This window comes from Colletotrichum graminicola, assembly GCF_000149035.1.
Source record: "Colletotrichum graminicola M1.001 genomic scaffold supercont1.72, whole genome shotgun sequence".
Lineage (NCBI taxonomy): Eukaryota > Fungi > Ascomycota > Sordariomycetes > Glomerellales > Glomerellaceae > Colletotrichum > Colletotrichum graminicola.
In genome coordinates, this window is record NW_007361076.1 from 10295 (window position 1) to 34222 (window position 23928).

Consider the following 23928-nt stretch of genomic DNA (forward strand, 5'->3'; position numbering starts at 1 on the left):
TCGGAGTTCCGAAGCTTGGCTGATCCGCAAGCGAAACCAAGACAGCTGCGTCATCGGACCGTGAACTTACGTCAAGGCGCTGTTGAGACAGAAAGGTCCCCTTTTACCCTCAGCCCAACGTTCTCTTCTGTAGGCCGAGTTCGCATGATTGCATGGAGACGTAGGGTCCTCTGTCTGAGAAGGGGTGACGACGGAGAATGTAGAGCGATAGATATTTATCTTTCTGATGCCCCCGGCTCGAGAAAGGGATGATATCTCAAGGAGGTTCCTTTTCATCACCATTCCTCAGCTCATACAAAATTACCATCTACGCGGTCCAAGGAAAATATCTCAGCGCCGCCGCGAAAAGCCAGCCCGCCAGCCCCCCAAACCTTAGCAAGAATGGCCGAATACAAACTCAACATCCGCATCGACAAGAACTGCGTTGCCAAGTTCAAGACCAGCGGGCACAAGATCTGCCTTGCCTTTGGCTTCGATACAAGCGCCAGGCCGGGCTCCACCAAGTTCAACGTCATCGGCTACTCTTCAGGTACCGTCTGCATTGTTAAAGGAACCCCAGACCAAGAAGAACCATTTGCTAATCCGATGGTCAGTTTGCGCGCGGAATCTCATGGTGACGTGGAAGGAAGAGTATTCGATCGCAGCCAGCAGCAGCGCGTTCGCCAGTGGAGGTAAGAAAAACACAAAAGAAGCTCCCCAATCCAAACACGTACTTGTCACACGATTCCCCTGGACTAACACGAGCGCAACAGTCCGCCTCGACGTCGCGACGACGCCGCAGCCCATCTCCTCGGGGAAGTCGTGGGTCCTGCCGCAGGATTGGAGCGACGGCAGCGCGACGACGGACCCGGACGTGTCCGACGAGGACATGATGTTCGTCAACGAGGCATCGTCGGCGTCGGCCGTCGTGTACAAGACTGTCAACGGCGTCGAGGCCCCCGTCTACGTCAGCCACTTCGGCCCCCTGCCGCCCGGGAGGGAGGCCCTGACGCCGAGGCTGCAGGCCGCCGTGTGGTTCCAAAAGGGCGCCGAGACCGGGACCATGGTCGACGGCCACGACACGCCCATCCACGTCATAGACTTTAAGAAGGAGAGCTTCCACGAGGTCGAGTACGGCCCGTCGGGCTCGTGGGCCGTGGTCGAGTGAGACGCCGGCTGGCGCGGCCATGTACGGATCCTTCTTTGTCGGGAGCAGGGCTGAGGTGTTTTTGGAGGTGTACGAAGGCGTATAGAGCATTAGGTATTTTGCAGCGAGTTTATATCATTTGGCGGCTGCTTCCCTGAAGGGGGATGTGGCGAGCTATTACTAATACTATCATCATTCGAACAATTCAAATGGAAGGAAAGAAATGCCTAATGGAGTTGATATCTGCTAATACAACTAGCGGGGAATCCGAGAAGTTGTCACTTCTCTCGGGATAAAAGGCCATGGTTACTTGAATTATGGACAAGTTCAAACCTCATGATATTTCTATTTTCTCTTGCTTTTTCCGGTGGAGAGGGGCGACCGGAGCGACGCGCTCTATGTTGCCCCCTTGGTCAAGTGAAGATACTTCATGGACGCGCAAGAACAGGATGCTAATGAAGGGTTCCGCCCATGTTGAACGGCAAAATCGCGGCCGCGGAGACTTTTCAAGTCAGAACGGCGGCGGACGTAGTGCTGCAGTACTTGACATGGGCTTTGGCGGAGTTCCGGTCGAGGGAGAGCACCCGCATCGGGTCGGGCTTGTCGTCCGACAAGCATGCCGGCTTGACGGCAAGGTAGGCGAGATCGGTCACACCGAGGGAGGTTTCGTTGTTTGGAACCGTTGAACACTCCTTCATCGGTAGTTGTTTGGATATTCTCGTGGTCTTGTCTGCCAGTCTGCTTCACTCCCCAATCGGGGGCTATCGTGAGTTTACAAGCCATTCTAACCCCGACGTGCAGTGTGTGCAAGTGTGCATGTAGTCTGATACATCGTCCGAGACGAGAAGAGACAAGGTCGGCGGATATGATACCATCACAGGCTTTGGAACTCACCGATCCTGCACAGACAAGGAATGTTTCGCCACGTACAGGGAGAGAGGCACACGGGGAGCGCAGAGACGAGACTAAAGCTGCGCTCACAGCGAGCCAGCCAGAGTTCTGGACAGGTTACCATGCCCGGATGACCCGGGGGATCAACAGAGAAGACAGTCTTTGGCCTCTTGAGCCATGGCATCCATACCTGGCCGTCCCACGGCGGGTCGTTCGTCGCCAAGAGCGTCGCAGTCGGTTGGCGTTGCCAAAAAGTCAAACCCAGCTTCGGGCCGGACGGCTTGAGATAAAATATAAAATAAGATAAAGCCTCAGCATTGACATCCCAGGAGCCAAATTCGTGAAATAACTTGGATGCAGAACCACGGTCGAGTGAGTCTTCCCGGAGATGTGCGCACACAGCCCCCTTTCGCGGGGCCGCCGTGATTTTTCTTCTTCTTCTATCCGTACTCTTTTCCCACCGAGGACTGCGGACACGACAATTGAGTTATTAAGCATGCGGACCGATATGTCGGTTGACGTCTCATTAGCAGACCACAGCTCTCGACCGTATCGCTGGGAGGGGGAAGCCAAGCCACCTCTCAACCTCGTTTATCCCTTCTCTCAGAACCGTCACCCAGGCAAAGAAAAGGTGGCAAGCACACGAAGGGATACCAATCCCCTGTTCCCTGAGAAGCAGGGCTCTTAGACGACGTCGCACCCTCCCGAGATGTCCAACTCTGGAACGCCTCGATACCACCGTCTTCCCGGTCATGATTGGATCCCCTTGACGCGCTGAAACAAGGTCGAAAAGAAGAAAGGACGAGCTGACAGGGGGGGGGGATGGGGGTTACTAGCTATATCTGGCTCGGACTGTAAGCGAAAAGAGTTCAGTCTGTACGAATGAGGAAGAAGGTCGAAGGACGAACCCCCCACCAGGACCGTCAAACCCCCATGTTCGTGTATGCCAGATATGGGATCACCCATGTTCCCGAATCGGCCATGTCCTCCGTCAAGGACTCTAGAGTTCGGACGACACACACACACACACACACACATACACACACACAAACGGAGAGGTCCTTACAGGAAACCCCCCTGTCCACCCCCCCGCCCGAAACCGCAGATGTGGTTCTATGGCTCGGCGGCTTAAAAGCAGGCCGTCAGGGATAACCTTTACCGCATCGGGTGGCGCGCGACAAGCTTTCGAGACTCGTGCTGTTGCAGAAACGACACGCGCTGGCCGGCTCTTTTCTCTCTCTCCCTCTCTCTCTATCGGTCTGTCTCTTGCAAACGAGGTTGAGCGGAACTGCGTGCAATGGGTTTGCCTATATGACGGTCCTCGTTATACCCGCATACCCGCGGAGGAAATCCCTCCCCCTTGCCGTCCTTGACACTCTGCCAACCTAACCGCTGCCCCGGCTTCCCACGAGTCTGATTCATGTTGTGACCGACTGACCGACAGATAGGCAGGCAGGGCTCGGCATCTCGGTATGGTATCCCATGGTATCTGCATCATGCTCTGATCAAAGATGCGAACTCTAAGGACGGGGGGGACGATCTCTCGGAATGCTGGGACGAAAATCGTCAACAGGGGAAAGACGACGGCCCTCCCCCCACCCCATCAGAGAGAGTTAGAAAGTAGTAAACCAGTGAGCAGGTTTTGACGATGTTAAGATTTGGAGGGGGGTAGTGGTGGGCGCGCCCTATGCTTATTTGCCAAGAAACCCCTTCCCCCCCTACCCTCCCACACACACCCATGCGGGTGATGTGATGCTTAAAAGGCGATCATGTCCTATCCTCCAGATCAGGCCTTGACCGTTTACTTGTTTTCCCGTTGCCAGTAACCCGTTCATTCTTTCATTCTTTTTCGTTTCTGAACCAGTCCTTCCGGCAAGGTCTTTCGCTTCGTTTTCCCGATTTCCTCTTCAACTAAAGCTTCCTAAACCCACAATCCCTTGCCGGATCACCTTCTTTTTGAGACCCTAAAAGTTCCTCGTGGTCTTCTCCAGTTTCAAGATGCAGCTCTCTTTCGTCGTCCTCGCAGCCAGCTTCGGTGCCGCTCTCGCAGGTGAGTGAAAAGATACCCTTCCTCCCCCCTAGTTTCCCCTTGAACGAAGAGAAACTGACCAAGACACACCCATCCCGCCAGCCCCCAGCCTCGACGCGCGCCAGAACGCCTGCTTCATCGTCGGCAACACCGTCCTCCCCAAGGAGGTCTCGGACGCCGCCGCCAGCCTCGCCAACAAGGTCACCTGCGACGCCTCCAAGAAGACCATCTCGGGCGTCCCCGACGTCGACGCCGGCGGCGTTAAGTTCTCGTCCATCAACTTCGCCGCCTCGTCCCAGACGCCCCTCGCCTTCGCCCTCTCCAAGTTCGCCACCAAGGAGCCCCTTGCCGACAACGACCTCGCCACCTTCCAGAACCAGGTCAACGCCTACACCGCCACTGAGGCCGGCATCCGCTCCGTCAACGGCAACTTCGCCGCCATCAAGATCCCCAAGTTCTTCCTCGCCATGCAGATCTCCCGCATCCAGACCGCCCAGGGCAATCCCCCCGCCGCCGCCGGCCAGCAGGTCGACCACCTCCGCGACAAGGTCCTCAAGAACGCGCCCCGCGAGGCCAAGGCCTTGCTCGACCAGGTCACCGCCTTGGCCGCCAAGACGTCATGAGAGTTCCGTGCCGAGAGGACGTGGAACGAGGAATAGGAAACCCCTCGAGAGGTCAAAGGGGAAAAGAGAGAGAGAGAAGAGAGGGAGGTTAACAGTGGTGGAAGTAATTTATGAATTGAAATCATTATATCCAACCGGGGGTCGTCTCGACATTGAAAGTACATTTAAAGATGCGCCGCCGTTTCGCGACGTACTATACAGGCCCATATGATATTGTCGATATGGTATTAATAACAGGAGGGGGGAAGTAGGTCGGAAAAAAAAAAGAGACTCTGTTCCCTCTTTTTTTCTTTATCCGAAGCACCTAACCGTTTATATCGTGTCAAATTGCCGCCGCCAAATAATCACTACTCACACGTCCCCGAGCAAGCGCGCTCAGCCTGGGGGAATTTCCGCTCGCTTTTGGTCTTGGTCTTATTGTTGTTCTTGTTCTTGTCGTCGTTCCGTCTAACTCTTCTTCCACTGGTTCTCGAGCCGTTCCTTCTCGCGCACCTCGGCGCCCGAGGCCCTCCACCACACGTCGCCGCCCCATCGGATCAGCCGCTCCGCCGCGCCGAGGGGCGTCATGGCGGGCCGGACGTCGAGATAGAAGACGGGTTCGCCGGTGGGCTCGGGCTCACCCGAGTAGTAGTCGATGACGTAGCGGACCTCCTTCTCGACATCGCCCATCTTGCGGGAGACGAACCAGTCGTGGCGGTCAAAGGGGGGCTCGGTCCTATGAGGGAGAGGGTCAGTCAGTTGGTGATGTTGCATGCAAGAAGGCCATGGGGGAAGGGCACGTACTCGAACTTGGAGGGATAGAGCCAGCCGGCAACCTGCCACATGACGGCCTTGGGGGTCATGTCCTTGGGGCGGCCCTGGAAGCGGATCAGGGTTGGGGGCGTCTCGGAGCCGTCTTTGAGCTTCTCGACCTCATCGTCGGCGTTCTCCTCGCCGCGGCGGCAGGCCTGCCAGCCCCTGTACAGGCCCTTGCCGAAGCGCTCCTCCCAGCTGACAATCTCTGCCCAGGCTCCCTCGTTGAGGAAGTTGTGAACCGAGACCATGGACTCAACGGCGGTGATATCGGTGTCAGTGTAACCCTTGCGCAGCAGGGCATTGTACATCTGCTGGGGCGAGGGGTACTCCCAGTTGCCGTCGCCGGAGCCCCTTGGTATCGTCGAGGGCTCGCGCTCGGTGGGCAAGACGATGGCCTGGTTCTCGGCGGGGGCCTGGGAGATTTCCTTGAACATGTAGTTCAGGGGGTTGATCTGCTGGAGGAAGCCGCCCTTGGACTCGGGCTTGGGCTTGGGCGCGTCGTGCGGCACGGGACATGACGACGGCGGCGGCGGCGCGGCGGACTGTCGCTGATCGTGGGGGACGGGGCATGCGGAAGGAGGAGCGGGTGCGGTGGCGGGCTTTGTACTCGGGTTCAGGGCGCCGAGAGTCTTTTCGTGCATCGGACATCCAGGCTGGGAAGTGTCAGACAAAGACATGTATCGAAGAAAGTGCTGGTTAGACATACAGGAGGAGGTCCGGAAGGGACAGCGACACCATGAGGATGCGCCGCGGAGACGTAGTTCGCCTTGACGGGCGCAACAGGACCATCGGCCCAGAACCAACCCATGATGATGTGCAGCTGAGGCGGATTAAGGGGAAGGGGGAGAAATAGGTAGAATAGGCAAATAGTCGTAGGAGAAACAAAGGTATTATTGTACAAGAAGGTATCAAATGCGACGGGGTTGGATGGTGAAGGAGCTTTTGTTTTTTGCCGGGTTAAAGGATGAAGGGAAAAGAAAAAAGATTTAATGCGATAAGAAACTGGGATCGGCGGATAAAGAACCGATCGAGGTCACTTCAGGCCCTCTGCGCGCGCTGTGGTTTTGCTGACCTCAGCTCGCTTCAGCTCTACAGTGGCTACAGTGGTACATAACAGTGGTCCTAGTGGACGAATACAGCAGTGAAGGCTTCTGTGGGCCATCCATCGGATAGACCCGCGACCACTCTTTCCGACCATGTCCCGCGTCAATCGCTCTTCCCAGGAATAAAAAAAGGAGTACGTACCTCGATGTCGTGTCACTCGCTCGCGTCATCAATCAGCCCAACCAGCCGGCACGTGATTCTCCGGGGTTTTCCCGGTCTGCAAGGAACTTGGTGATGAGGTACGTATCGAGGGCGGTCTCTCCTAAATGCAGCCAAATACCTAATCTAACCCTTACGTCACCATCCGCGGGCCATTGACCCCATTCCATTCCGCCTTCCGGATAGTAAAATAGCGAACTACGAGTACGGAATACTACGTGCCTTCCTAGGTACGAATAATGCTTACCTAAGGAACCTGGTCCCAATCCCACGGTTCTGGGCGCGCACATTCCGAACCTCACTCTGCCCCCGCGGCCCAGGCCAATTCCTCCTCTCCGAATCCGTCTCGACTTCAACCTCGACCTCGACCTCGATCTCGACCCCGACACTGATAACATGGTAGCCGCCTTCCGACCTTCATCCCCCAGTCCTCGCTCGAGATGAGACTGGCCTTCGTCCTGGGCCGTTTTTGTCCACGTCCGGGCTTCCGAGCGCCGTCAAACGGCACCCATTTCTACTCGACATTCAGAAGCGCATTTCGCACCAGCCAGACGAGGCCGCTGCCATGGAGGGCCACTCGCTACACGAGATATACCCTCCGAGCAGGCGGCGCAGGTGTCGGCGCCCTCGGCACCGCCGCCTTCTTTGAACTGTCCGAAAAGGACAACGGCGGCACCGACCAGACGGGCGAGAAGCGCATGCTCGAGGTCAGCCGCGCCGAGATCAACAAGAAGGTCGCCGACGATGACAGCGGCATCTCCCGCGTCTGGCACACCCTCACCATCACCCTCGACCTATACGTCTGGGAGCCCCTGTGCACCGGCGTCCGCTTCCTCCACCTCCTCGTCATCTTCGTGCCCGTCATCTTCGCTGTCCCCGCCATTTGGCTGGGCCGCCGCCGCCCCGATCGTGACAACGAGCGCACCGGCACCCTTTGGTGGTACGGCTTCCTCGTCCAGTCCATGGAATGGGCTGGCCCCGCCTTCATCAAGGTATGTGATGCCTGAAGAGATCCCCCCTCCCCTCACGATGCCCTGCAACATTGCTCACCATCTCTCAGCTCGGTCAATGGGCAGCCTCCCGCACCGACATATTTCCCACCGAAATGTGCGAAATCATGTCCAAACTCCACTCCAACGCACCCGCTCACTCCATGTACGATACCAAGCGCATCGTCTCCGCCGCCTTCGACGGCCGGAACTTCGACGACATCTTTGACGAGTTTGACGAGAAGCCCCTCGGCGTCGGCGCAATCGCCCAGGTCTACCGGGCTAAACTGAAGCCCGGTCTTGCCGCCCCCGGTGACAAAGATATCGACGAAACGCCCAAACCACTTCGTCACAAGGTGGCCAAGAACGTTGAGGCTGCCCTCAAGAGCACACCCAAGCGCGTCCCCTCATCCTACGTCGCCGTCAAGGTGCTGCACCCGCGCGTCGAGAGGACCGTCCGTCGAGACCTGCGCATCATGCACTTCTTCGCCTCCGCCCTCAACCTCATCCCCACCATCGAGTGGCTCTCCCTTCCCGACGAGGTCGCCCAGTTCGGCGAGATGATGAAGCTCCAACTCGACCTCCGTATCGAGGCCGCCAACCTCGCAAAGTTCCGCAAGAACTTCAAAGACCGCACCACCGCCTGGTTCCCCTACCCCTACACCGAGTTCACCACCCGCAGCGTTCTCGTCGAGGAGTTCGCTCAGGGCATCCCGTTGGCCGACTTTCTCGAGAACGGCGGCGGCGTGTTCCAAGAGGACATCGCCTCCGAGGGCCTCGACGCCTTCCTGCGCATGCTGCTGATCGACAACTTCGTCCACGCAGACCTGCATCCCGGCAACATCATGGTGCGCTTCTACCAGTCTCACGAGCCCGAGCTCAAGTTCCGCAGGAACACGGGCAAAGGGCACCCGGAGGAGCAGGACGACGTCACCGAGCAAGTCCTCGCCAGGCTGCGTCCCTATCGCCACCGCAAGAACCCCGCCGCCTGGGCCGCCGAGCTCCAAAAGATCGACGACGAGGGCTTCCGTCCGCAGCTCATCTTCATCGACACGGGCCTCGTGACGGAGCTCAACGAGACAAACCGCACCAACTTCCTCGACCTCTTCCGCGCCGTGGCCGAGTTCGACGGCTACAAGGCCGGCAACCTCATGTGCGAGCGCTGCCGCCAGCCCGACGCTGTGCTGGACAAGGAGGTGTTTGCCTTGAAGATGCAACACCTCGTGCTTGGCGTCAAGAGCCGCACCCTGGCTCTGGGCAACATCAAGATTGGCGACATTCTGCAGGACGTCCTCGGCATGGTCCGCCGCCACCATGTGCGCCTCGAGGGCGACTTTGTCAACGTCGTCATCAGCATCCTCCTCCTTGAGGGCATTGGCCGGAGCCTGCACCCCGATATGGACCTGCTCAGCAGCTCCCTGCCGATCCTGCGCCAGTTGAGCGCCCAGAGCGGCACCGAGATGGCCAAGCATGGCGACTTCAGCATGCTCGTGGTGTGGGCCGGCCTGGAGACCAGACGGTTCTTGCAGGCCAGCATCGAAGACGTAAGTTACGAATCGCTCCCGAACGCTGAATATCGTGACACGGCTAACCTGTCGCAGGTCGAACGTTGTGTCAAGTACGATCTCCTCGCACCAAATGTATAATGTAAACTGTATAATACGGATGAATGAATGCACGGGTTAGGCGCTCTAGGCAGGCGCGGGGTAGACATATACAACTCATAGAACAGAGGCTTCCAATATACGCCGGTTTTAATCTTGCCATATAGGGCTCGTCCGATTCATCCAGTGCTTGTCTGATTCATTCGGTGCTTCGGCGCGGGTTGTGCTAATGAAGTGTAAAGCGACGCGGGATCCTGTGAGCAATCAGTAACAAAGGACCGTAGGGACATTCATCCCAATAATCGTCATGTCTCGACTGAGAAGACGGAAACGGGAACATTTGGCTCCGGGTTCCCGCGTACATCAGGCGAATGGTGGATTTGATGGGGAGTTCGAGGGCGACGCGACAAGAGGACCACGACGGACGTGTCGACGAAGCGTCCCTCTCTGGCCATCTAAGCACCAATTGACGGCTACTCACACAGTACTTAAAGCTTCTTTTGGCCTGCGGTGGCTAACTGTATCTGGACGTAGTAGAAGCTTCCACGTGACTGACCGACGTCGGCATTTGCCGGTTACGATATACATGAAGCGTATCGACCCATCGAACATTGAGTTGAGCGAAGATTTTGGAGTCTACATCGTGTTGAATAAATGGCAGTACTACCTGAAGCGTTTATTCATGACTAGACGTGTCCAACAGCTTGAAAATATGTCCAATATGAATATGTGAGGTGATGTGCGGCGGCGTGAGTGTTATTTAAAGCTTTTCACCTGTGTATAATACTCTACCCAAATAAATATCTATCTTAGAACAGCATTCCGACTGACCCTCATGTATAAGCCAGTCACTATAGAAGTCTATAAAGCTGGCCACTTTCTAGTCAGCCAGACCAACTAGACTTGGAGAGTTCATGCCTTTCACAGCCCCTTCTGTTTGATGCGTCAACCCATCTAGAGTCCTTCCAACAATCTATCTTAGCAAGGTCGGCCAAGACACCGTGTCACGAAATAGATGAAACCATTTACCCATTTGGAGAGAACTTCCGTGCAGCCCTTTACATTTGCATTGTTTGATTGGTTAATCAGTACCAGTATATTATGTTACAACCAGCTCTCAGGTTGACGATGCTGAAATCCATGTCTGTGAATGTGTTCATGCTGGAACATTGGACTTTTTGGCAGGATTATTTCCCCCTCTAGACGCCGATATTCCTGCAGAGCCTGACCAGACCTTAGACGCGACGCGCATATCTACACCCCAGCTCGCCTCGAGAAGGTAACCGAGCACCATAGCATCCTGGCTAGATGTGTAATCGCAATACTTTAAGATATTGGGCTCATCAGGGGCCCAAAGAGGGAAGTACAGATATCCCATACAGGGTCTGCTACACCTTGTGCGATTACTCGGCCACCCTCGCCTGTGCGGCACACTTCTCTCCCTCATACCCTAGATCATCGCATAGGTGGCGAGCTTTCGCCGCGATCTTTGCTTCGCCCCCCAAAGTCCTCATCGACAGCAGAGAAATCAAAACCCAACATGGCTTTCGCACTATGGATCTAGACATCTTCTCTGCGGGCTGTGCGGCACTGGTCCAGACACGCCGGTTTGCTCGGCTAGGGGGCACCCAAGACTTGTCGAAGGAACAGTAGCATTGACAAGTTGTGGGATGGCCTCCGGAGCAGTCTGGGCAAAGGAGCAGATTACGCCTTTTCAATGATTTCATTCTTTTCTGAATCGCCCAGGCAGGTAAAATAATTGATGAAAGAAATGTCGGAATCACGGCGGGGAACCTGCATTTTATCACTCATAAGGAGCACACGAATAACCTCTTTGATACAAAGGCCAAGATGAGGTTCCACCGTCGTCTGGAACGTCTCGCCAAGGAAAAATCAATTAACATTATCCCATAGATCTCTCCGTAAGGGTACGCCTTCGCAGCAACAAGCGCTCCTCTGAAGCTAGCGCCGCCAAGATATTGGGTTTCTTCTGTGCACCGCCTCCCACTCGGAGCCTCAATATCTTTCCGCCGGGGAAGGGGGCTTCAAAATCAATCAAACATTCTGTAGCGTCCCACACCCCAGATTGAGTCTTGGAATCAGGTCGCCTGCCAAAGAGCGTGGGCTTGCACACACACACACACACACACACACACGCCAAACGAACTGTCCTTCAACAAGCATCAGAGCACCACAGGGCCAGCGGCGGCCATGGTGTGTGTCACTGAGGGGGAAGAAGCTCTTGAAGGCCTGCCCCCTAGACCTGTGGTATGTCGTACGTCAATGACCCAAGCGTGAATCCTGGAGATGACGAGGGGGGAGCAACCCGGCTAGACCGTCTTTTGTCCTCCTTCGACGGCTATAGCGTACGTAGCCTCCTTGTTATAGGCTGGTGCAAATTGCTACCTTGGACTAACAGAATCACTGCGGGCTTGTCACGAACCCTGCGTTTCCTGTTATGACCACACGGCCAAGACTAACTCCTTGTGCACATGATGGGCGGTAGCCTTCTTTCTCTGCAGAGCTGGCAAGGTTTGGCAGTGAAGTCTCACCAAAGCGGACACTCTGTGGCAACGACGCAGCACAAATTGCCATAATCTCAGTAACATGCATAGCAAAAGAAGAGCCAGCGCCTCTGCCGTCCCACTGTTGCCCACTTTGCAAGTCTGTTCGCAGTTCGCCGGCGACCATCTCGCCCCAGACCGTGGGATGGGGGGGAGAAAGAGAGGTCCAAGGCCAATGATATATCGCGTGTCTGACTAATCGTAAGCGGTCCGATGCTAGCTGTCGTCCCTGAGACATGGCGACGGATCGCGATCCTGGCAAACCGCGAAGGATCAGTTTGCTTGGAACCCGGGAAATCGCAGTACAGTACGAAACACCGCGTTGGTGGAGAAGAAAGAAGAAGAAAAAAAGGATTGAGAAACCAAGACTAGAACGAAACAGCGCGAGACGTTTTGCCAAAATCCCCTTTCCAGGGGGGCCAAGCTGTCGATGCCACTACCCAGTTGTTGTTCATTCGCAATAACCCAAGTACAGGCATGATGACGCAGTCGTCCCGGCAAAAAAGAGGCAGTCTGGCAAGCTAACAGACTGGCGTAGGAGCCCAGACAGATTGTCTCATTCCCCAAAGGATCCAATAGGCAAACCCCTACCTATTGCCGTTACCTTGCACCAAGAGCATACCAGCCCCTCGATTGAGCCGTTCTCCCGCCCGCTCGGCCGAGTCTTGGGATGCGGCCAGACCCAACGAGGGCCTTATGGCCTTCTCCGCAAGCTCGTCCATGTTCTTGTTGAGAGCTATGGGTGATGTATTTGGCGTTGGCATTTGGCATTTGGCGTCTGGCGTTTGGCGTCTGGCGTGTAACTTTTTGGCGCTTTGTCGATTAGTTTCTTCGGCAGAGGGGGGCATTGTTTCAGGGGAGCCAAAAATCCCGAGCTGTGCCCGTCCCCCCGTCGAAGGAAGAAGAAAACAATGCCATGTTCCTGATGATACTCAGCGGGTAAGCCACAAAAGCTTGTTTGGGGATGATGTGGCGCGCCAGCAAGTTCAACCGCTTCTGTGGTGTCCCGACAACCCCTTAGTCCTAACAAAAGCGCACGTCTCCTTTCTCTGTCTCCGTCTCTCCTTTCCCTGCATCGGGTGCCATCGCGGGGCACGGCCTCGTTGGTTTCCCCAGAAGTCCGGATTCGGGCTGATGTCGACTCTAGAGCTGTCCGGAAGCTGTAGCATGAGATCTGTCAATCCTGCACCCACACGGTCTAGACATCCAGTCGGTCCTCTGCTTCGCTAGTTTTACGGCTTGCTATGCAGCATGATAGACGTTACAGGCCTCGAGCACCGCAATTCTCGATTCTGAGACTACTGGCCTCATCTGCAAATAATCATGGCAGCGAGCCCCCTCAAAAGAGCCGCCAGGTATATGAGAGAGAACAACGGGAAGAGCAAGAGAAACAGCAGTTGGAACTAGCAAACAGGTAGTGTCTTCCTACCCGTCCAGGCCCGTATGGGTAACCCCCCTTAATCTCCTCTCCACCAACGCCTCCTTCACCACACCACCACAGTAGCCGTCAGCCACTAGCTCGCTTTAATCTCGAAAGCTCTGATTTGAAGCAGGCCGGGGCAAGTAACGCTTCCGATACCCGGGGCCAGGAGGCGAGGCCAACGCCCCGTCCGGATCCTTAGGGATCGAGTAGTCGGGGAAAAGGAGAGAGGGAAATGACGTTTACACGACCCGAACGATACGGCAGACATACCGGGCACGTACCCCAAGCGCCTATGGACGGGAGGACACTATCTCAATCTCCACAGCCTGCTTCAAGTTCGGCCTCAAAGCGACGGACCGGTTGGCTCTACGTAGGGTCTAGATCCATCTTTGGCGCGGCAGAGCCTCTAGACGATTCTGCATCGTCGCCGCACATATAATGAGCCCGCGATCCCCCTCGTCTCTGTTCATTTGGCTTCATCAGGACACATTCGCTCCATCCTCTTCCCTTCCACGCTCGTTCTGTTTCCATCGCAGTCGTTCGTTCACATCTCTCTGGTCTAGAGCTTTTCGCCTACACACACCTTCGCTTGTTCGCTACTAATCCCCCCTGTATTCTTTCCCCAACGTCGCTGGCCTCGTCTGCACAATGCGCGTTTCCATCCTTACCGCCGCCCTCGTGGCCGCCCCCGTTCTCGGCTACCCCAGCATGAAGAATGCCGGAATCCAGTCCCGGCAGGACGAGCAAAACAACGACGGCCCCATCGGCGACGTCATCGGCGACCTCGTCTCCCTCGATTTGAACGGCGCTGGCAGCCCCGAGGACGACGATTCCTACTCCGGCAACAAACGCACACTCAGATCCGTTCATCGCAGAGACTACGGCTACGGTGGCGGTGGTGGTGGTGGTGGTCCCTCGGGCCCTGGCGGTGGTCCTTCTGGTCCTGGCCGTGGCCCATCTGGTCCCGGAGGCGGTCCTTCTGGCGCCGGCGCTGGTCCCTCTGGCCCCGGTGGGGGTCCTTCTGGTCCTGGTGGCAGCCCGTCTGGCCCCGGGGGTGGTCCCTCTGGCCCCGGTGGCGGTGCGGGAGGCGGGTACTACAGAGCCCGGCGCGATGATACCCCTGCCGAATCGCCCGACTATGACACCTCCGCGTATGACACCTCCGAGTATGACGCCCCTGAGTATGACAGCCCCCAGTACGACAGCCCCGGGTATGACAGCCCTGAGGGTGACAGCCCCACGAACGACACTCCGTACGGTCCCACCCCGGTTGATACCGTCCCTCAGAGCGAGACTACTACGTCCGCGGCGAGCCCCGTTGCCGCTACATCCCCGAGCAACGACACTCCTTACGTGCCCAGCCTGGTTGATACTATCTCTCAGAGCGAGGACACTACGTCCGCGGTGAGCCCCGTTGCCACCCCCCAGACCGAGGACACTCCGGTTCCTACGCCTGTTATCGTTACCTCCCAGAACGAGGATACCACGTCCGCAGTCAGCCCAGTTGCCACCCCCCAGAGCGAGGATACTCCGGTTCCTACCTCTGTTGCCGCCATCTCCCAGAGCGATAATGCTCCGGCGTCTACCCCTGTTGCCGCTACATCCAACACTCCTTACGTGCCCAGCCCGGTTGATACCGTCTCTCAGAGCGAGGATACTACGTCCGCAGTCAGCCCCGTTACCTCCCAGAACAAGGATACCACGTCCGCAGTCAGCCCCGTTGCCACCCCTCAGAGTGAGGATACTCCGGCTCCTACCCCCGTTGCCGTCCCCTCCCCAAGCCCTAACACTCCTTATGTGCCCACAAACAACGTTCCCTCCGGCGGCGGCGGTGCCAGCCCCAAGGGCAACACTCCTTACGTGCCCACATACAACGTGCCAAAGGGCGGCAGCCCCAAGCCCGACATCCCCAAGGGCAATACTCCCTCTGTGCCATCATACAACGCGCCCAAGGGTGACAGCCCCAAGGGCAACACTCCTTATGTGCCCACATACAATGCGCCAAAGGGCGGCAGCCCCAAGCCCGACATCCCCAAGGGCAATACTCCCTCTGTGCCATCATACAACGCGCCCAAGGGTGACAGCCCCAAGGGCAACACTCCTTATGTGCCCACATACAATGCGCCAAAGGGCGGCAGCCCCAAGCCCGACATCCCCAAGGGCAATACTCCCTCTGTGCCATCATACAACGCGCTCAAGGGTGACAGCCCCAAGGGCAACACTCCTTATGTGCCCACATACAATGCGCCAAAGGGCGGCAGCCCTAAGCCCGACACTCCTAAGGGTGCTACTCCCAGCAGCAGTGGTGCCAGCCCCAAGGGAAACACTCCCTCTGTGCCATCATATAACGCGCCCAAGGGTGACAGCCCTAAGGGTAACACTCCGGACTCTTACACGCAGCCCAAGGGTGGCAGCCCCAAGCCTAATACTCCTAAGGGTGTTACTCCCGGCAGCAGTGGTGCCAGCCCTAAGGGTAACACCCCGTACTCCTCTATGCAGCCTAAGGGTGATAGCCCTAAGCCCGCTAGCTCCAAGGGCAATGTTCCCTCTCAGTCATACAACGTGCCCAACGGCGATAGCCCCAAAGGTAACACTCCTAGCGGCGGCAATGCCAGTCCTAAGGGTGGTGCTCCGGTTGGCGGTACTCCGTACGGCGGTGCTCCTAAGGGCGTCGCTCCCGGCGGCGGCAGTGCCAGTCCCAAGGGCGGTGCTCCGGTCGGCGATACTCCGTACGGCGGTGCTCCCAAGGGCAACTCTCCATCTGGTGGCGCGCCCAAGGGAGGTGCACCCAGCGGCGGCAGTGCCAGTCCCAAGGGCGGTGCTCCGGTTGGCGGTACTCCGTACGGCGGTGCTCCCAAGGGCAGCTCTCCATCTGGTGGCGCGCCCAAGGGAGGTGCACCCAGCGGCGGCAGTGCCAGCCCCAAGGGTGGTGCTCCTAAGGGCGGCGCTCCCTCCGGCGGTACTCCCTACGGAGGTGCTCCTAAGGGCGGTGCTCCTTCTGGAGGTGCTCCCAAGGGCGGCGCTCCCTCCGGTGGCGGCGGTGGTGCTAAGAGCGGCGGTGGCGGCGGCTACTACTAAGCACTCATCGGTCGGTCCACTCCGGAAGACATGTGCGGGCCCCGGAAGCGTGCATCCAGTGACTGGTACACGAGGGCACACGGTGTTGGTGGCCGGGAGAGGCCGGAGGATAACATATACGGGTTGCTGGACGCGTGTGCCGTCTCTCTGATGGGCGGTTCTAATCCGCGGGGGATGGGTTTGTGGAAGCCTGGTCCGAAAGCTGTGTACATTGTGACAGTCAAGATTGAATAACAAGTTTCCTATCTTTTTAAGAAATCTTTTCTCAGGTTTCTCTCTCTTTTCGCCTGTGATCATCAGCCTTGTCTTCCCATTGATAAATATCCATGCCTCAAACCGAATGTGTTGAAAACCGCAAAAGTGAGCCGATGCCATAGCCGCCCAAAAACGCCATCCACTCATACCTTGTATAACGCGGAACCAAAAAAGACTTCGCCCCTATCGCCTCTACGCAGCGCTCTCAACTTTCGGCGCCGCCCCGTCCTCCCTCTCGTCGCCAACCTTCAACCCGTCAACGCCGGCGGCGATCCCCGAGAACGGACACACTCCGCCCCCGCCGCCGGCGCTGCTCGGCCGCGGTAACTTCGAAGGCGACCTAGGCCCATCCCTGTCGCATGCGTTGTCCTCGTCCGGTTCGCTGTCGAGGACCTTGCGGCCGTGCAGGTACCCCTCCTCCTCGATCTCGGGCCCGTCGCCGAGTACGGCGGCGAACTCGGCGCCGTCGCGGACGTGCCACTTGGCCATGAGGTCGTTCTGGATCCAGATGACCTTGCCGAGGGCCTTGACGAGGGCGATCTTGCGCTGCATGGCCAGCCGCGGGTGCGAGAGGACGGCCTCGGTCATGATGTCCTGGATGAAGGACAGGCAGGCGCCGAGGTGGATGTACTCGACGTGCAGGGGGTGCTTGCGGCCGAGGCCGACGTGCATCATGCTGTTGCACCCGTTTGTCAGTCGTCGTTTTTTTCGGTGTAGCGGGGGGGTTGAGCAAGGGGGTGGGTGGGGAATAAGAGCCATAATACGCACCCAACCTTGTCGAGATACTCCCAGAACTCCATCCTGCTCGGGTCGGAGCACAGTTTGGCGAGGTAGGCGCGGAGGAACATCTTGCGGTGCAGGATCTGGGGCGAGTCGTCGCTGGGGACGTCGTCCATGGGGCCTTCGAAGCTGGTGGAGCGGGTGGTGAATGCGCGGGCGGTGATATCGTACTGCAGCAGCTTGTGGTAGACGATGTTGACGACGGCGGGGATCAGGGCCTTGACGTATTTCGCGCCCGAGGTGAGGGCCTCGATGTCCTCTGGGGGGTTTGTTAGCGTCTCTCTCTCTCTCTCTCTCTTTGCGCTCTGATGACAGAAGGAGGGAAGCCGGCGTACTGCTGCTGAAGTCGAGGAAGCTGTGAAGGTAGCGGATGCGCGCCTCGAGGTCGGTATACAGCTCCTCACGGTCGACATGGCTCATATGTCTCATGAGACCCATCTTGCTTGATTGTTTCTATGACGGGAACTTTTCCCCGTCCGAGTCGACCAAAGAAAACGAATAAAAAAAACCCCGAGGTCAATCTTGTTGTGTTATCGGTGTAAGATGTCCCCAAAGATATACACGACAGTTATATCCTAACACGGTTGATAGTCCTTCTCTGTTGGTAAATGATGGTCGAAAATCTGAACGGCTCTCTCTTCAACGGTTCTCGCTGTCGTAGGAACCCTTTGCTATTTGAATCGAAGTGTCCCCTCGGACCGTGCGTACAGTGATCCAGTATGGATTCCTGAATCATAATCATAATCATCATCATGCGTCGAGCCCCGTGGCCGGGTGAGCCGATTCCTGGTGCGCGGTGGTGTCTGCGGTCGACGGGCTGAGAAACCGACTGATGATGGGCTGATGGTGTCGCCCGAGAGAAAATCGCACCACCCCATCTGCCCCAGGGGTACGTACCTACCCACACCCCCCCTACCCTACCCAGGTACGTACCTGGTCGCGGAACCCGCCGTGGAAAGCACCCGGAGGCAAGTGGGGCTCGGCCGCTGGGTGCCGGCGGTTCCTTCCCCCTCCGTGATCGTCCCCGAATGCAAGGGCGGCTTCCAGACGTGTCGTGAGGACAGTCATGTGACTTCGTAAAAGGCCCCAATGGTTTTATAATCGAATACTTTTTCCATTACCGAGTTGGCCAAGTGCCGACAGCTCCTACCGAGGACCAAACTGCTCGCTACATCTTCCCTTCGCCCTACTGACGATGACGACGACGACGACGACGACGACGTCTTGGCAGCATCAAACCACCAGTAGGCACCGAGAGGGATCAATGTTCCGCAAACAGGCGGGCTTTGGGTCTTGTCAAACACTCATGTTAAAGACCCTGAGTCAGGAAACTAGAACCATCAGTAGTGCCGTGATTGACTCCAGGGACAGGGGGCAGCCGCTCTTCAAGCCTCTAGTACGATGTGCCACTCCTGTCCATACATTTGCGATATTGGTCTCGCATGGAGATGTGACCTGGCCCTCACACGACGCACTGCCGGACTCGGGCTAAGACAATATGCGACTTGTTACTTTGCAAGTATCCATTGGTATCTCCATCCAACCAGGCTCGGTCGCCTCGGCGCCCACGTCAAACTTTCATACCGTCGTCGTCACTCCACACATCTCTCACTCCCTCTCTTTAGAAACGGTCCCGTCCGTCCCGGGCCTCGGCGCCCCCGTCGCCTTCCCCGCCATGAACCCGTCCGAGACGAGCCGTAGCGCGGCGTCGAATGGGTCCCCGCCCGCCTTGCTCGCCGCCGGCAGCCCCGCCGCCTCGAACGCCTGCGCAAAGTCCCTCTTGATGTCCTCGAACCCCTCGATGCCGACCGACACGCGGATCAGGTCGGGCGTCACGCCGCCCTTGATCTTCTCCTCGTCCGGCAGCTGCTGGTGCGTCGTCACCCACGGGTGGATGATGAGCGTCTTGGCGTCGCCCACGTTGGCCAGGTGCGAGCAGAGCTTGAGGTTGTCGACGACGGAGCGGACCTGGTCAATGTTTCCGGCCTGGGAGGGAGGGGTTTCCTTTTGTCAGCCGACTACCATCGTCATCATACCAAAAAAGAAAGGAACAAAACTCACGACGCCAAAAGTCAACACGCCGCCCGCGCCGTTCTTGAACACCCTCTTGGTGTACTCGTAGTCCGGGTGCGACTTGAGGCCGGGGTAGAGCACCCAGCTGACGCTCGGGTGCGCCTCGAGCCACTCGGCCAACCGCTGCGTGCTCTCCGTGTGCCTCTCGCCCCTCAGTGCGAGCGTCTCGAGGCCCTGGAGGAGCAGCCAGGCGTTGAAGGGGCTCAGGCACGGCCCCAAGTCGCGCATGCTGTCCATCCGCAGCCTGGCCGACAGCGCCTTGGTGCCGTACGTCTCCCAGAACCTCAGGCCGTGGTACCCGTCCGCCGGCTCCGTGAAGCCGGGGAACTTGCCCGACGCGCCCCAGTCGAAGCGGCCGCCGTCCACGACGACGCCGCCCATGGACGTGCCGTGCCCGCCGATCCACTTGGTCGCCGAGTGCGTGACGATGTCGGCGCCCTGCCGGATGGGCTGGCAGAGGTACCCGCCCATGCCGAACGTGTTGTCGACGATGAGCGGGATCCCGTGCTTGTGCGCCACGTCGGCGATGGCCCGGATGTCGGGCACGCTGTGCTTCGGGTTGCTGATCGTCTCAATGTACACGCACCGCGTGTTCTCGTCAATGGCCGCGTCGATGTCGCCCGGCTCGTTGCCCACCACCCACTTGACGTCGATCTTGAACTTCTTCATGTACACCCGGAACTGGTTGTACGTGCCGCCATACAGCCAGCTGGTGCTGACGAAGTTGTGCCCGGGGTCGCAGCACTGCGTCAGCGCCATGAACTGCGCCGCGTGGCCCGACGCCGTCGCCACGGCGCCGACGCCGCCCTCGAGCATCGCCATGCGCGTCTCGAACACGCTGTTGGTTGGGTTGCCCATGCGCGTGTACACGTACCCGTCCTTGCTCCATGCGAACTTGCTGGCGCCATCTGCGATCCGGGTCAGTGTCAAGATGTGACGCGCGGGCGGGGCGTCACTGGCACAAGAAGGGGGACTGACCGGCGGCATCGGTAAAGTTGTAAGCGGCCGTCTGGTAGAGAGGGACAGCACGAGAGCCGTTGACGGGATCGGGCTCCTGGCCGCCGTGAACGGCCACCGTGGAGAAGCTCGGCTCCCTGGGTGACGCATCGACGTGTCAGCAGCTTGCGGTGATGCAAAAGCCGATCGGGGATCCTCTCACCAGTCCACGTTGCTCAAAGACCCGGAGACAGGCATGTTGAAGGGTCTAGGAAATAGGTTTGAGAGTGGTGGTATTTCTAATAGCCCTTGCTTCCGGTTTCTGAACCAGTACCAGATCTGAAGACACTGCTGATTTGGCTTGCTTTGTGCTTGTTTATATCATGGCAAGCCCGACACCTTAAATGCCCCCCTCAACTCCTTTCAAGACAGCTCCATCATATCGTTTCAAAAGTCGTTAATACCCCTCGCAAATCGGTGCGTAGATGATGGCACGTTCGGGAGGTCGGAGGATGTCGGAGTTTTTCCGCCCCCCGGCCTTTGCTCATAAATGAGCAAACCCCGCAACCCTCTTTTGAAGCTCGTTCCCTGTACCCCGCCCAAAGCCCGCGGTCAAATCCCATCTGAATGCCGTTGGCGTGCCGAGACACTTAAACTGCAGCCGGCCTGCAGGCAAATCGCAGACAAACTGCATACAAGCCGCAGGGGAAGGTGGGGGAGGAGCTTTGCAGGTAATCCGCATTTAGACCGGAGATAAGCGGGAGGCCATGTCTAGATTGGCGTGTCAAACATCATGGTGGGCTCGATTACGCTCCGAATTTGGTCTGCGGCAGGGTGTTAGCAATGCAAGACATCGAACAACGGACTGCTGAGCGAGACCGAGGGGGCCACTTACCGCGCATCCCGCCAAGAGCCTCAAACGCCGTGGCGTAGTTCTCCAGCGTTGCCGAGATGGAGGCCAGCCCCGTCTGCAGGCGCATCAGGAGGCTTTCCACCATCGGCGTGGCCAATGCGTTCTCCGGATACATGGCCCTTGTCTTGTGGTTGACCATTAGCAGCGCGTAGGCGCACTGCATGGCGCAGCAAGCAAAGGAGGGCATGGTCCTCGGGCAAACAATCGTCGAAGTGGGTGCCAGATAACACGGCGGAGGGCAGAGCTGGCCGAACGGGTTGGGATACGGGAGGTCGTCGAACGACTGGGCAATGCTGATGGCCGCTTTGAGACAGATCTTGGCCGACTGATGACTGCTAAAAGGGAACGTAGCCGGCGAGGCCTCATTGGGCGAGTGTTCCGAGTAAGGGGATTTCTTATCTGGCGGCGTGCTCAACCCGCTTGATGCGAGCACTGGTGGTGACGGCAAGCTCATCATGGAGCTGCAGGAGCATGATGGCCAGGACCGCAGTTCCCCGCTGCCATCCTTGTCGGACCTGGACTTGAGGTCGCAGTGCTTCCCAGAGAAGACCGGCATGTCAAAGAAGGCGCAGTATCGGTGTAGCTTGATCCGCGCACTGGTAATCGTCAGCAATTGTCCCCAATCCGGAAAACTGTTCGTGTGCTTGCCTGTTGAGCTTGATGCGAGCCATGCACCTCAAAGAGCGGGACAGAACTTCTTCTGTAGGATCGAGCGGCGTCGTTGTCGTCGACTGCAGGATCCAAGAATCGGCCATTGCATTGAGGGGCTCGAGATACTGCTCCATCTCTTTCATCCGCGCGTAGATGGACGTCATATCGCCCCCGGATTTCACCGTCTTGTTGAGCTCAATGACAAACTGGGTTGCCGAGAGAATCGCCTGCTGGGCTTGGATGTACAGGGCAAAGGCCTCGACAAAGGTCAGTTTCTGGGCGTGGGAGACTAGGAGCCAACAAGACCCACCTCGGGGTCCGATTGTATCACGGGGTACTTGGTTGTGTAGCTGGGCGTGAATACTGAGAAGGTGGGCTCCTCGATTTGGGTTAGCTCACGCTTCGCGACATTGAGGGGAGGAAAGCATACGGTATTGCTAACGATGGATCCCTGGCAGACGCAGATGTACTGTAGATGCCGTCAGCTATGCAATCCTGGGGCGGGGCGCGGGGGAAAGAATAACACACCGTCATCCACCAAACCCTGCGCTTGGCCTCGGAGAACTCGCAATCCTCGGTGAAGGTGTGAAGCGACAGGGACATGGCGGACACCAGGGCTTGGCCCGCCCTAGCCTGCATCTTCTTCAGGTTGCCCCTTTGCGCATACTCGTAGACGCTGAGAATGTCGAGAGCGATGATGCTCTCCAGCTCTACCGGCACGCCGGGATGGAACTGTTCTCTGGTGAAGTCCTCTGCGGGGGACTCACTGAGTGCCTTTGGCGGCTCGACGGAGGAATCCGGGATTTCCGACTCGAGCTCGATGCTCTCGACGGAGGACTGGGCCAGGAACTGGGCATATCTCCGCCGAAAGACGACAGACTCCTTGTTGAGGTGGTTGGTATCGTTGGCACAGGGGATCAGTGCAAGAATGGCGGAGATGGCAAGGGTGAGGGGTGTCGACGGCTGATAGTCATCGGCGAAGCTGTCCGTGTCGTTTTGAAAGTGCGGCACCGCCTGGTCCATAGGCAAGCCGGCAGGGGGCGGCAGGATAGGGAAAAAGGGGTGGATGAAGATGTAGTAGGCGTCCAGGCTGTCGGACCATGAGCGCTTGATTCGACCCAAGACACGGTGGGCGGCGGGTACTTACATGGCTTGGTCGCTCTTGTATGTTCTCGCAACCGGAATCGGGGGTGCTGGGAAGTTGAAGGAATGTTCAGAAGCACTCTCGCCACTGGTGCTCCCGGGTACGCCGGACAAGAAGAGGGTGTCGAAGATGAAGTCGCTATCCTGAAAGATATCTTGCAGTTGCTTCAGGCCCGCACCAGGGTCGATGTAGTTTTGTACAGAGATGGCTGCAGCCTCGGTCAAGGACTGATCGGACTGGGCGGTCGAGTGTAGTGAGTAACTCACAGTTTTGAGGGGCAACCTCGTCAAGGGGCATCTCGCCATGGAGGGCCCGGACCTGCTGGGCCAGTTCCTCAGACGGCCGCGGCTTTCTTCTCACACGGGCGCCGCCTCTCCGACTAGGCTTGTAGACGCAGTCACGTCCTCTGCTTTTGCACTGCGTCGCGTCAGCTAAGGTTCTGGGCCGGGACTGGACCGGCGTGGCGCCGCGCTGGGGGTATACTGACACTAGCGCATGGTGTCGATCCGTCGCATCGCGTTCGTGATGCTCGACTATCTACGTGTGAGTTATATCTCTAGAGCACTGGCGAGGTACAGGTAGAAGGAAAGTACTATAGCTGGCGGCAGCATTGGCCAGATAACAGACGAAAGGCGAACCTGAAACAATCGACGGCGACAGAGGGTGGGGGGAGGTGGGCTTACCAAGCAAGGCAGGCAATCTTCACGGGAGGCGTCGCGAACCTCTTCTTGGCTCCGGAGACCGGGATTGGAGGCGCCTCAGCTTCGGTCATGGTGCTCATGACGGAGTGG

General features: G+C 57.8%; 8 protein-coding genes across 8 annotated transcripts; 4 read left to right on the forward strand and 4 right to left on the reverse strand.

Moving 5' to 3' along the window:
• Positions 1-381: 381 nt before the first annotated feature.
• Positions 382-1147, forward strand: GLRG_11046 (uncharacterized protein; the record flags this gene model as incomplete). Its single annotated transcript, XM_008101684.1, has 3 exons — positions 382-529; positions 594-671; positions 753-1147. The coding sequence occupies 3 exons, from the start codon at positions 382-384 to the stop codon at positions 1145-1147; spliced, it is 621 nt and encodes a 206-aa protein (XP_008099875.1).
• A 2868-nt stretch (positions 1148-4015) lies between these two features.
• On the forward strand, positions 4016-4669 carry GLRG_11047 (uncharacterized protein; the record flags this gene model as incomplete). Its single annotated transcript, XM_008101685.1, has 2 exons — positions 4016-4067; positions 4149-4669. The coding sequence occupies 2 exons, from the start codon at positions 4016-4018 to the stop codon at positions 4667-4669; spliced, it is 573 nt and encodes a 190-aa protein (XP_008099876.1).
• A 447-nt stretch (positions 4670-5116) lies between these two features.
• On the reverse strand, positions 5117-6272 carry GLRG_11048 (cytochrome c/c1 heme lyase; the record flags this gene model as incomplete). The annotated part of the gene is made up of 3 exons (XM_008101686.1): positions 5117-5384; positions 5453-6117; positions 6171-6272. 3 exons carry the CDS (start codon positions 6270-6272, stop codon positions 5117-5119), a joined length of 1035 nt encoding a protein of 344 aa, XP_008099877.1.
• An 895-nt stretch (positions 6273-7167) lies between these two features.
• GLRG_11049 (ABC1 family protein) lies at positions 7168-9362 on the forward strand (the record flags this gene model as incomplete). The annotated part of the gene is made up of 3 exons (XM_008101687.1): positions 7168-7719; positions 7788-9260; positions 9318-9362. 3 exons carry the CDS (start codon positions 7168-7170, stop codon positions 9360-9362), a joined length of 2070 nt encoding a protein of 689 aa, XP_008099878.1.
• A 4593-nt stretch (positions 9363-13955) lies between these two features.
• On the forward strand, positions 13956-16385 carry GLRG_11050 (translation initiation factor IF-2; the record flags this gene model as incomplete). Its single annotated transcript, XM_008101688.1, has 1 exon — positions 13956-16385. The coding sequence occupies one exon, from the start codon at positions 13956-13958 to the stop codon at positions 16383-16385; it is 2430 nt and encodes an 809-aa protein (XP_008099879.1).
• A 447-nt stretch (positions 16386-16832) lies between these two features.
• GLRG_11051 (uncharacterized protein) lies at positions 16833-17858 on the reverse strand (the record flags this gene model as incomplete). Its single annotated transcript, XM_008101689.1, has 3 exons — positions 16833-17316; positions 17409-17679; positions 17756-17858. 3 exons carry the CDS (start codon positions 17856-17858, stop codon positions 16833-16835), a joined length of 858 nt encoding a protein of 285 aa, XP_008099880.1.
• Positions 17859-19028: 1170 nt separating this feature from the next.
• GLRG_11052 (O-acetylhomoserine aminocarboxypropyltransferase/cysteine synthase) lies at positions 19029-20687 on the reverse strand (the record flags this gene model as incomplete). Its single annotated transcript, XM_008101690.1, has 4 exons — positions 19029-19406; positions 19482-20401; positions 20472-20587; positions 20653-20687. The coding sequence occupies 4 exons, from the start codon at positions 20685-20687 to the stop codon at positions 19029-19031; spliced, it is 1449 nt and encodes a 482-aa protein (XP_008099881.1).
• Positions 20688-21200: 513 nt separating this feature from the next.
• On the reverse strand, positions 21201-23918 carry GLRG_11053 (uncharacterized protein; the record flags this gene model as incomplete). Its single annotated transcript, XM_008101691.1, has 10 exons — positions 21201-21253; positions 21325-21938; positions 21991-22250; positions 22304-22372; positions 22424-22462; positions 22522-23083; positions 23141-23345; positions 23404-23554; positions 23625-23670; positions 23821-23918. The coding sequence occupies 10 exons, from the start codon at positions 23916-23918 to the stop codon at positions 21201-21203; spliced, it is 2097 nt and encodes a 698-aa protein (XP_008099882.1).
• Between the last annotated feature and the right edge of the window lie 10 nt (positions 23919-23928).